This window comes from Trichomonas vaginalis, chromosome IV (genome assembly GCF_026262505.1).
Source record: "Trichomonas vaginalis G3 chromosome IV, whole genome shotgun sequence".
Classification (NCBI taxonomy): Eukaryota; Parabasalia; order Trichomonadida; family Trichomonadidae; genus Trichomonas; species Trichomonas vaginalis.
In genome coordinates this window covers 27882523-27895788 of record NC_067206.1, presented here as the reverse complement: position 1 = coordinate 27895788, position 13266 = coordinate 27882523, and the positions used below count along the sequence as shown (strand labels likewise).

General features: G+C 36.0%; 2 protein-coding genes across 2 annotated transcripts, besides 4 other annotated features; both read left to right on the top strand.

Moving 5' to 3' along the window:
* Positions 1–2606: 2606 nt before the first annotated feature.
* Positions 2607–2939: a mobile genetic element.
* A 2113-nt stretch (positions 2940–5052) lies between these two features.
* Positions 5053–6650: a mobile genetic element.
* Positions 6650–8357: a mobile genetic element.
* Positions 8358–8551: 194 nt separating this feature from the next.
* On the top strand, positions 8552–9551 carry TVAGG3_0181220 (organellar and viral DNA polymerase type B; the record flags this gene model as incomplete). The annotated part of the gene is made up of 1 exon (XM_051225632.1): positions 8552–9551. A coding segment is annotated over one exon (1000 nt), but the record flags the coding sequence as incomplete, so codon positions are not given.
* A 1846-nt stretch (positions 9552–11397) lies between these two features.
* Positions 11398–13266: part of a mobile genetic element that runs on past the window's edge.
* TVAGG3_0181210 (uncharacterized protein) lies at positions 12682–12894 on the top strand (the record flags this gene model as incomplete). The annotated part of the gene is made up of 1 exon (XM_051225631.1): positions 12682–12894. The coding sequence occupies one exon, from the start codon at positions 12682–12684 to the stop codon at positions 12892–12894; it is 213 nt and encodes a 70-aa protein (XP_051110617.1).

Sequence of the window (13266 nt, the reverse complement as noted above, 5' to 3'; positions counted from 1 at the left end):
TAGTATTATATAATAAGTCTATTAGTAAGCTCTGTTCTCGTTCTGTTCTGGTATTTTGACGTCTTTTCATGGTCTCGCATAATAAGATCATGAACTTTTTCTTGAGATACTCGAAGAGCTGAGGTAAGTTATCATATTCTGGATATGTAGGAAGCATCCCTGCTATCGTAAGTGTTGTATCAATAAGGATTGGACTTATATCGGAAAAGTCGAGATCTGGAGTAGAATAAGAAGGTAAGTCTCTTACATGTAGGTAGTCATTATATGCTTTACGCATGAGACTGAGTTTCTGGAGCACAACTATGAGACTTTGGTTCTGACGTTCAAGTTTGCTTAAAGTTCTCTCCAAGCTTCTGTAATAAACGTCAACCTCTGTAAGAGCAGATATTTTTGCATTGATCTCGGAGATCTTTTCTTGAACTTCACCAAGTTTGACCTTAACTGACGTTTGAGCTCCCATCATGTTTTCATCAAGGTCATTCTCTATGTCATCAATGATATCTTCCCATGAGTTGTTTTCATCATTGATCTTAACGTGAACACTCATAAAAAATGTCATGTAAAGTATAAATGTCAGATTTTTACTCTTGAGCTTCTTTCTCTGGATTGACTCGTCTGTAGGGCTTAATGTGCCATCACGTTCGACCAGAAGGTTCTGCTCAGGTCTGTCAAGGAGCTGTCTGTAGGTCGTGAAGGTTTCAACGAGTCCTTGGTAAGGAGTTTGGAGATCAACATCGACCCATGGGTGTTTGCGTAAGAAAGCAGCAAGGCTTTCACGCTTGGAGTCAATGACATCTTTCTTATTGGTTAATCCTTCTTCAAAGCTTAGGATTACTCCTGCAGTTGATTCAAGTCTTTGGATCTGGCGTCTGGAAACCTTGGTGAGTTGTCTTATCCTCTCGTTTCCAAATACATGCAGGAGATATGCAGAAATTACTTCATTAAGTTCGATTAAACAAATTGGATGAAGATCAGTCATGGCTTTTGTAAAGCAATCTTTTGTAAAGCTGTCTTTTGTAAAGCAGACTTTTGTAAAGCTGTCTTTTGTAAAGCAGACTTTTGTAAAGCAATCTTTTGTAAAGCAGACTTTTGTAAAGCAATCTTTTGTAAAGCTGTCTTTTGTAAAGCAGACTTTTGTCAAGACGTCTTTTGTAAAGCAAAAGTATTCAATTTTGTGAGAAAATGCTTTTGTAAAGCAGTCTTTTGTAAAGCTGTCTTTTGTCAAGACGTCTTTTGTAAAGCTGTCTTTTGTAAAGCAGTCTTTTGTAAAGCTGTCTTTTGTAAAGCAAAAGTATTCAATTTTGTAAATGCTTTTGTAAAGCAGTCTTTTGTAAAGCTGTCTTTTGTAAAGCGTCTTTTGTAAAGCTGTCTTTTGTAAAGCAGTCTTTTGTAAAGCTGTCTTTTGTAAAGTCTTTTGTAAAGCTGTCTTTTGTAAAGCTGTCTTTTGTAAAGCTGTCTTTTGTAAAGCAGTCTTTTGTAAAGACATAACCGACGACCGAATGTCCCAAGATGGTACAACACCAGCTCCAGCATCACCAACACTAGATATGATGGCAATGATGATGCAGATGATGCAACAGCAAACCCAGCTTATACAGCAAATGCAGGAAAAGAAAACTTTCAATAAACCTGCAAAGAACTCACAAGATCTTGAAGCTGGACTCAATGCTCTCAGGAACGACTACAAGAGAGAGCAGATGACGTTTAGGAAGAAGGGTGATGAAGATTATGAGAATGATCCGATCGAGGAAGACGAGATCAAGTCCACTGCATCCACAAAGACCCTCCAGGATGAAAGAGATGATGAGGGATTCCTTACCAAGTCTCAAAGACTCTTTGTCCTTGAGTTCTTCACGATCTCTGCCTTGAGATCTATGAGGAATTGGAAGGGTCGCGTTCCAAGTGGCTCAAACAAGCGCGAACTACTCATGACCGCAGTACCGCTCACTAAGACAAAAGTCCAGCTCATGGACTTTATCCTTTCCGCTTGTCCCGACGAGATCTAAGATCTGATCAGAGTAAAAACTTACATTTATGAGCTAAGCTCAGTAATAATTAGTTGTTTATTCTTTCTTCTCATACTTCTGTGCAAGGTTTCCACGGAAGAACTCAAGCAACATTTGGATCTTTCCAAGCTTTCGACCTTCTTTTTCGAGGTCATCCTGGTAAGTTCGGAATGCGTCAACGTGTGAGCTCGCATAGAATGCAGCAACAACAACCTCTTCTGCACCTTCTTTGCTGTCAAGTGGCATGAACTCGAATCCTTCCATTCGACCAAATAAAAGTGACAAAAATGTCAATGAGACCCACTCGTTGCATAGATGCTAAACCTGGTCCGGAGATGCAAATGTTCTTCTTAACACTCATGTCTGACCATAGGGAGTACGGTCATGAAGAGGTCATACAGATCTTCGATCAGTGTGTACCAAAACCTGAGAATCCAGACGAACTCTTCATGAAAATTTACTTGCTTCAATGGAGAGATGAGAGAACAGATATGAAACTCAGACCAATACCAATCTTTCTAGGTTTCTGCAATTACCTAGAACAAGCATACCAGATTAAAGGGTCTGACACCATCTTCCTCCAAAAATAAACTTTATCGTTTATAACACTTCAGGATCTACATCTATTTCTTCTGCTTCATCCTCAATGTCGATCTCTTCGACAGGTTTGATAGCAGCTTTGAGTAAGTTCTTACCCATTGTCTTAAGTTCAACTGGGTTATATTCTTTGTCTTTACTCTTTGTTGATTTCGTGAGATCTACATATAAACAATAACTTTTAGTCTTGTCAAGGTTTATTCTCGCTGAGAAATGGTCAGGAATGTTTATAGCTATCTTTTCAAACTTGAGTAAATTAGCTAAACCTTCATTTGTGTATTTCTGCTTATCGACAAAGATCATGATCGGACTTGCACTATAACCATACTTTCCTTGACATAATGTTTGTGGTAAGCATATAAGTAGTCTCTTTGCTGTTTATTTTGCTTCTTCACTTCATCTACAAACTGTTGGATCTTAAAGAACTTTATATGATGTTCAGACATCTTTATATACCCGATAAAAAGTTCAGATAAAAAAATAATTAGCTATATTTTTATTAGTGCATAAATGAGTCTTTCTTTGAGATTTTCTGATGAAGATCTAACTTTGGTAAGATCTTTAAAAGATGATGAAAACATTCTTTCTGTCATTGATGAAGAAAAGAAATACTTCAGTAATGATGTAAAAATAGAGCTACTCATTCATACTGAGAAACAGTTTGTGATCGTGATCTTGAGTTAAGCAGCTCTGAACCAAGCGAATACAGTCATAAATGGTGGTAAGAAGTCTTGACCTTTTCCTGTTGCATCTGTGATTCCAGCTACTGTGTGAGTATGGTTTCCTGCAGATCCGCAGAAAATACCTGTACTAACATCTCTAGGGTCATCTGTGATATCATATCTATTCATACCTTGTCTATCAGAACCTGCTGCAAGATTTGTATAACCTCTTTTTGTCATTGAATGTGAATGCTCTCCATTAGTAGATGTTGTTGCACTGAACCTATGGAGTGTGGTGGAAGGTTTTCAACTCTGATAGTCTTTGAACCACCAAAGTCCATTGATGAGTTAGAACAGTAAAGAAACTGATCAACAATCGGTTGCCAAACACCTCCATAAAGGGTTTGCGGGCTTGTTGAGCTCATTGATGTAAATATAGAACCAATTGGATACATCATGTCAAACATGTTAGAAGGTCTATAAGTATAATCTACTGTGGTGACATCGTTCAAATAAAACTCAAACGTATCTCCAGGATGAATAGTTAAGTTTGTTCCATCTTTTTTGTGGAACACAAGTTCAATAGATTTACCATGACTCAATGTATAGTAACTTGGACCTTTTTCTGATGGACCAATGTTATAATTTATAAATATTGCAACTTTACCCATATCATTATTACCAAAGCTAACTGTAATGCTTTCAGGTATTCCATTGTTTACAGATGCATTAGAGATCTTTGAGATCTGTTCATTAACATAAGTTTTGTCTGCTTTGTTGTCTAACAGAACTGGTAACTCATGTGCTTTAAAGTTGTTATAACTCATAGACATATTATATGCAGTACCATTCAAATTTTGCAAGGTCTCTGTTAAACTCATATGAGGATCTTCTTGTGGAGCACTTGAGCCTAAAGTATAGTTCAAGATAATGTCATCAGCTCTTATTTTCTTGATTTGAACTGGTTGGTCATTATCAGCTCCTATTTTATTGATTATAACAGGTTTGTCTTCTCTTGAACGAATTGATTTAACTGTCAAAGGTTCAGTGAACTCATTATTTTTCAAAGGAAACAATGTTGTATTGATGTTTTCACCATTAATATATACTTCTTTTGTATCAATACCAGATGGGAATGAAACTCTTTCATTAACTTTAACTGTTGTACCATCACCTGGGTACATATCTTTCTCTGGACCTTTGATTGTCTTAAGTATGACAGACTGTGATAAAGTATATTCTTTAGATGCAACTTTACGTATCTCTTCGTCAACATAACTTTTGTCAGCTTTGTCTGCAATCTTAAGTGCAGTTCTTCCTCCATTATTTTTGTTCTCCTCAACTTTCTTCGCTAATTCAGCAAGAATGAGATAAAGATAATCAGTAAGGTCATCAGTACCAGACATATTAATATTATTGTTCTTTCTTGATGTATTAGCAACTTTCACTAAGGTCACAAAATCAGGGTACAAAGTACTTAACGTAGAAATGATTGTTTTTGGTCCAGGATCTTTCTCTTCTTTATCATTAGCATCACGTGCCATTAGAATTGGTTCCAAAGGTCCAGTCACATCAAAACTCTCAAGTTCCATATAACCTTCATTTCTGAATCTTTCTATATGAGTTATCTTCTGGAAACTTGTTTTAGTCTTTTCAACTAAATTTTTTATTCCATCCACAAAACCTCCTTTATGATTTGGACCAAGATTACCCAGAGTGTCAAGAACAGTATCTATACCTTCTTGACTTTCAACAAAAGCCCAAAGAGCATTTATTTGACTCTGGAGTATAGATCCAAGGTGATGTGATTTTTGCATCCCTGGGATGGACGATACACCCAAAGTGTCACCTTTTTTGGGATAACATGAATTTTAAATATCATGAGAGTTCTGCAAACCATATGCACAATATCTATTCAGCCTGACTTCTTGTATATATGAGTTAGACTTCTTAAATATTGTGCTTGGGGCGATATAAGCATTTCCGAGATTACCATCGTGCTCTATAGTATGCTACTTCTCCCTGGTTCTAGCTCAGTTCCAAGGATATTGGCGTTCAAGGATTTGGCAAGGTCCTTCCGAAGTCTCTCATTCGATGAGAGATTTCGGAAGAATCTTGCCTTAAAGTACTCCAACTCTTGTTCTTTTGTTCCTAAATAGTGAGAAAAGTTATTTGACTACTTAAGGTAGAGATTATCCGAGGTCCCTCATTTGATGAGAGGCCTCGGATAATCTCTGCCTTAAAATTGTACACTTGTAGTCCATGAGAGTGTAAGTATACATTGATAGGACAGCTTTCTTCTGAAGTCTTAGATTTGATGAGAACCTCAGAAGAAAACTGTCCTATTTTATAGTAAAAGGAGTTTCAGGAGCTCCAAAGCTCCCTTTCGTAAGGATTAGGAGCTTTGGAGCTCCTGGTTCGTAGATGTGTTTCGCATCTTTCATCAGCAAAGGACATTTACCATCTGGGACTATGTTGATGGAGACTCAGGAGCTCCAAAGCTCCCTTTAGTAAGGATTAGAAGCTTTGAAGCTCCTGGTTCGTAGACGTGTTTCGCATCTTTCATCAGAAGAGGCCCAAATGGTAAATAGCCTCTGCTGATGAGCTTCAGGAGCTCCAAGGCTCCCCCTCGTAACGATTAGGAGCTTTGTAGCTCCTGAAGGTAAGGTAGGATTGCTCTGATCTCTAATCAGTAGATGCCATGCCTCATTATGAACTCTACTGACAAGAGATCAAGAGCTCCAAGGACTCCCTTTTTAGTTAGTGGCGTTCTCACCATTTAGTAGGATTGCTGATCCTACTAATGAAGTGATCACTTAGTATACGTTTTGAATAAATTGAATTTTTTTTTAGAATTTAGTATTTTTTATAGACATCACATGTATATTATAAATACATAAATATATTCTTTAATTCAAAAAATTCAATTCGGTTTTGGGATGGGTATCCCAGCCCCAAGTATTCAATTTTATTCAATTTTTTAAGAATTTTGGGTTGGGATGCCCAGACCAAAACAAGCTTTATATTTTGATGTGTAGATACGTATGTGTGCATCATTGTTGTGTTATATATTATGTTTTTAAAGAAAAAAAATCTGATTCAAAAAAAATTATCACTAATTAGTTGATAATATAAAGAAAAAATAGATAAATTGTATGTTTTGAGAGTATTTATCCACATTCACTCATATGAATTCATTAAATAGTGTCTTTTTACTCCCAAATTTATTTTGAATTATTGAAATCAAAGAAAAAAATCAAAAAAAATTTCTCGAAATTTTTATTTTCAAAAAAAATTTGGATTTTATATTGAAAACTGACACTGGGAGGACGATAGGGCTGGGATTGGAGATACCCCGCTCACTTGGGAAAAATACGGATCTATACTCTGGAGTGATATCCATGAGGCTGCAGTAGCTCCAGCGTTTGCTATGGCAAAGATGAATGATAAAGGGTTGAACTTAAGACCAGATTCTTTATCTTTGACAATTTCAACGAAGTCATTGATATTTTTCTTCAAGTATTCCTTAGTCAGAAGAACTCCATCGCCAGCTATACCAGTTGCTTTTGTCTTTCCTTTAACATCAAATGTGATTGGTTTCTTCAATAAAATAACTTCTGGTGTTGTACTGATGCTATCATTAGTGGAGAAAAATTCTCCGACATGACTTGCTAAGTATTCTTTCGTCAATAATGTTCCATCACCAACAATACCAGTTGCTTTTGGACCATCTTCTGTGAATGTCAATGGTTTCTTTAACATAACTTTATCTAAGTATATTGCAATACCACTATTTTGTACTTGTTCATGACCTAATATATAAGCAAATGCTGCGTTTAAAGCATTATACAATGTATCTTCTTTAAATGTTAATTGACTGTTTTCAATCATTGGTATATTGAACAGTGTAGACCTTGGGTCAAAATGAACTCCATGGTCAATCGATAATAACCGTTTAACATGATATATTATAGTCTCTAATGCTTCATTAATATTTACCTCACGAGTTTCTTGCAAACCATTACTCGCCATACATGAAAACATATAATCTCTATCAGTTGTGAAGAATGGAGCATCTAAGTAATTATTCTCTACTTTTGTCACACGATTCTGTAACGCTTGAAGGTATTGATTTAAGTCTGTTTCAACAATTGTACCATCTGGTTGCTCGATAGGTAATATACCAGGACCGATGGTAATGTCTTCATCAGCACCTTCTTTATGTATGACTAAAGCATTATCAGTAATTCTGAGAGTATATTCTTTATATTGAAGTACGCTAGACTTATAACATTCATATGCATATGGAACAACACTCATTCTTTTACTACATATAAAAATGATGTATTATCTACAATCGACTGATCCTAATAACTACGGGACAATACAGTTTCAAGCAGATCCTAACATGGGGCATCCAAGTAAGATAAAGATGAGAGTAAAAAGTGTCAGTACTATGGCGAACTTTATTGTTTGTGACGAAACAGATTATTTTGTCTTACAGTTAGACGAAGATGGAGAAGAAAAGGTGTGTACATTTAAGTCAGCTCTTTCATTTGATATGGATACTATTGTATCAAAACTACAAGAGATTGTAACAAAACAGTTTGATTATTATAACAAGAAAAAAGGTCAACATAATGTAACAGTTTCACTGAGTGCTACGAATCAACTTATATTTACGTCACAGGACAAAGGACATAAAGTCTATTTAAAAGATGCTTCACATAGAGCAAATCTTATTTTAGGTGCATATGGAATAGAACTACCTATTGTACATAATTATTATCTACAAATGCCAAAACCACCTATGCTCAACTTCGGGTATCAGTTATACCTTCGTTCATCAATGTCTGTCATCTCTGGGTTCAATAATATTGACCAAGTTGATGATCGAAGAAAGATCATGTACAGATCTACATGTTATAACATCAATGAGTTCTGGATATCTGGTAAACCACTTATATGTAAGGAATCCTCACCATGGATAGATGCATTTCCATGGGAACTAACTAATGTTACGTTTACCTTAGTTGACTTCCAAGATCAGCCTGTTCGATTATTGTCACCAATGTTTATGGTGATAGAGATTAAACCAGATAAGCCAGAAGTTAGAGAAACCAATGATGTCAGTGATGATGATACAGAATCTTCGTACGATTATGATTACGATGACGATTAAAAAAAATAACGTATATTTTTTTATCGGTTATAAATGTCTTTGTTCAGTACCTTTAAAGGACTTGTTAATAAACTTCCCCAGATGTCAAGAGAGGTATGTTTGATATGTTTGGAGCCAAACTGCCTAAGAAAGAAAAAGATATTACCAATAAATTAGCTCTGATCTTAAAGAATCAAGGATTACTTACAGGAAGTGCAGAAGAAGCTATCAAGAATGCTAAGAGCTTCTATGATGACTACAATGGTATCATGAATGTTCCAGCTTCAAATTCCCCAGTTGCTTTAGATCACGATCAGAGATCTCATAATAGAGCGTTAATGGAGATGCAACCAATATACTCAGACCCTCCACCAAAGATTGATGAGAGCGAATTAGCATACAAAGAAATACAGAATGCCTTTTACGTTGTTAAGAACATTAATGGTCAAAAACTTCCTGATGAGAAATGGTTAGACCCAATAACTAAAGCAGGAGAAAGATTCATTATGTTTAACATTGACCAATACAGTCCAAGAGGAAAAGATTACTTCAACAAGATGTTTCCAAGAGTTATGGCAAAGTTCATTGGACAGATAGACCTTTTCAAACAGAAGTGGACATTCTATTACGACTTTGATGAGAAGAGAAACATTTTGCGTCATTTGAACATCAATACAATGGGATCATTAGTTCATCAGTTACTTAATGAAGCTCCAATAGCAGAAGTACAAGAATTAGCATCTAAAGTCCTTGAATCAAACTATGACTTCTTCCTTTGTAGTATTCCTTCGTTAAGGAAGATCGAGATCTTTGACTATACAGCTTATTCAGATGTTGATGCTTCTGCTTTGAGAAAAGGAACGTACACACCATATAAACTCACAGCTGAAGAACAAGTTATGTTAGATACGATGAGAGCAGCAGGTCAAGAAAAGATCGCACTCAAGATCATCAAACAAAACCATTCAAAGAAGAGAAACAGGTCACGTAATGGTCAGCTTTGGACATGGACATGCAAATTACCTATTAACTTAGAGAGGTATCAGATCTTCAACGAACTTAATGCAGAGACAGCAAAGAAGATGATGAAAGATTCATGTTTCATCTACGCTTGTATTCAAGCTGGTGTTGACGAAGCAACAATTAATCATATGAGGGAAATCATTCGTGTCAAAGATTTTCCAATGTCAAAGATTAAGGTTATTGCCAAAGAAACAGGAATAAGGTTCCATGTCATCAAATACAACGAGAAGTATTCAAATCATTCATATACTTATGAACCAGATGAAGAACCAAAGATGACAGTAGAACTTTTATTAATGTATGACCACTACATGTTGAACGAAAAGCTTCCAATAAGTTCAATGTTCATCAAGAACTATGAAGATGTTTGTAAGTTGTGCAAGGATTGGACTTTAGAGAAGAAGATGTTAGTTAACAGAAGATATGAAACAAGGTATGCAATTAACTCAAAGTTAGTTACACCACTTGCAAAAGTCATTGAACTCTTGTTTGCTAACAATTATTTCGAACCAATTAGAACAGGAGAACTTTGCACATACTTCACAACGATGTATAATGAGAACCTTGAAGAAATGATTGACCTCACATACAATGAGCGTTATTGCGCAAGGATGAAGAAAGATTGGAGTTCAGAGACGAAGAAAGACATGAAGTTCCCAAGAGAACATGTTTTCTTTGCTGACTTCGAAGCATCAACTGATGGAAACATTCACAAAGCATACAACATTTGTTTCATGGAAGATGACGATGATGGTTATACATCAATTTGGGGAAGTGACTGTGCGTCAAAATTCCTCGAAGCTTTACCAGATAAGAGTTTAGTTTATTTCCACAACTTATCGTACGATGTCACTTTTCTCATGTCTCAGTTAGAAGAGATTACAGGAACTCCAATCATCAAAGGTTCACAAACGATGCAGATACAAGGAAAGTACAAAGGAAAACTTCTCTGCTTCAAAGACTCTTATGCAATCATCTCAACTAAGTTGGAAAGATTCCCTGAAATGTTTCACCTCACTAGTGGTGAAAAAGAAGTTTTCCCATATAATTACTACACGGAAGAGTTAGTTAATACAACTAAAGTTGGTAACATCGATGATGCCATGAATCATGTCAAAGATATTGAAGCTTTTAATGAGAACATTGAGAAGATTGAAGATTGCAAGATTGATGATGAACACTTTGACATGGAAGTTTATTCGTCATTCTATTGCGGTCAAGATGTACGCATTTTACGAGATGGCTTTCTTAAGTTCCGCAATGACCTCATGACTGAGTTTGAAATAGATGCTTATGATTATGTTTCAATAAGTTCTATCTCAAACAAACTCTTTGAGAAGAGAGTATATTGGAAGAACGGTAATCTCTTTGATCTTGCAGGAAAACCTCGTGAATATATTTCCAAGTGTATTCAAGGAGGAAGATGCATGCTAGCTGAGAACAAGAAGCAATACAATGAAGGAGAACTCATCACTGACTTCGATGCTGTATCATTGTATCCATCAGCAATTGCTAGACTTTACTGTTTAGAAGGAATTCCAAAAGTTATGACAGAAGAGATGAAGAGCAGTGAATACTTGTTGGAGCATCTCTTTGATGATGACCAAGCTGAACCAACAAAGGAAAAGTTCATCTCAGGATTTTACTGTCAGATCGAGATCTTGTCGATCGGTAAGAACTCAGCATTCCCATTGATTGTCGTCAATCCTGACATCAACCCTGACTTACATGTTGCCAGAAGTTCCAATACATGCTGCAAGATGTTCGTAGACCACATTACGCTTCAAGATCTGATCAAGTTCCAAGAGATCTCATGCAAAGTCATTGATGGATACTATTATGATGGAAAAAGGGACATGACAATAAGGAATGAAGTTAAGAAGCTCTTCGAATTACGTGCTAAGTATAAGAAGGAAGGTAATCCGATACAAGAGATCATCAAACTTCTTTGAACAGTATCTATGGTAAGACGATATTAAAGCCCATTGACAAAAAGATTCGTTTCATCAAGGACAATAAGCTCACTGACTATATCATTAAGAACTATAATGACATACAGACAATAGAGTTCATCCCCGATTCCGAACTTTCATGTGTAAAGTCATTTAAACCTATCGTTCGTCACTTTAACTATTGTCCATTAGGTGTTTCAATCCTTTCTATGTCCAAACGAATCATGAATGAAGTATTCTTCACAGCAGAAGATTTGGGCTTGAAGTTGTTCTATCAGGATACAGATAGTTTACACTTGTATGAGAAGGACTTAGATAAGTTAGCAGAAGAATACAAGAGAAGGTATAACAGAGAACTCATTGGAAAAGCACTGGGTCAATTTCATTCAGACTTTGCAGAGATTACTGCAGGACATATGTCTAAGGCACAAAGATCTATATTCGTTGGAAAGAAGACTTACCTCGACGAATTAACCAATGACCTCAAGGAAATTGCTTTCCACTGTCGAATGAAGGGAATCACACAGGACGTAATTGCACTTACTGCAAACCAAATGTTCCCAGATGCGATACAAGTACATTATGACGAGAAGAAAGGTTTGTTCTTCCCTGAGAAAGTTGGGGAAAAATATAGCATCGTGGAATTGTACAAATCTCTTTATGAAGGTGATGAGATAACCTTTGACTTGTGCATTGGTTCGAAACCATGCTTCAACAAAAATAAGGACTTCAACTATTTCAACGAAGTCATCTTTTGAACGTAAGTTAAAGTTCTAAACACTTACTTATTATTTTTCTTAGCTTCTTCCTCTTCTCTCAATTTCTTTGCAATCATTCGTGGATTCTTTGCGCGTCCAGCTGCTAATGCAGCTAATTGTTTCTCTGTGAGTTTACGCTTTGGTTTAGCTGGTTTCTCTTCTTGTGTTTGTTCTTTTGGTTTGAGTTCATTAAGTATTTCTTCACGAAGTTCATTCTTGAGTGCTTCTCTGTCGAAAGTATTCTCAGTCATTTTGTTAGGAGTAAAAAATTTTATTAGGATAGAAATGACGTCAAAACTTTCACCAAGTGAAAAGCAATCAATCATATTGAATGAAGCTAAAGGAATACAACATCCATTATATTATGTTTGTCATATGAAGAATGGTTCAGTTCAAGTTAGAAAGAGAAAGGCACCATTGAATTCACCAGCTCCTGCCCCAGCTCCTGTTGTTCAAGAAGCTCCTAAAGTTGATGAGAAGAAAGAAGAAGAACAAGCATATACTAATAAAATGTTGTTAGAGATGATGACAAAGATATTAGAACGTAACAGTGTAGTTAATGAACCAAACATGGACCCAATTGAACGTGAGAAGGAAACTAAAGAGAATCAAGAATATGTTCAATCAATGGAAGAGAAAAGAATACACTTCGATGATGAACCAGAGCCTGAACCAGAACCTCCTAAACCTCAGCCACAAATAAGACGAATAATCCCAAGAATAAGAAGATTGTAAATTTTTTATAGCTGAGAAAGATGTTGAACGATAACCTCAATACATACAGTATTGCTGATTCCATCAGACAAGTAAGATATTATTTCGATCAAGTTGATGGGGCAGTTCCTATTGGAGATACTAACCATAGATATGTCCCAACAAAAGTGCCAGCTATGCCGACAAATACTATTGATAACGGTTATATTACATTTAACATATCACCACCTGGTGAGAACATGATTGACTTATATAATACGTTCATTAGTGGTTATGTCGATGGTGAGTGCATAATTACAACAGAAACTGAACCAGCTGATGAAAAAGTTCCTAAATATGATGGTGAAGTATATAAAGAAAGAGCTGTTGAGACAGCTCCTACAGGATCAAATG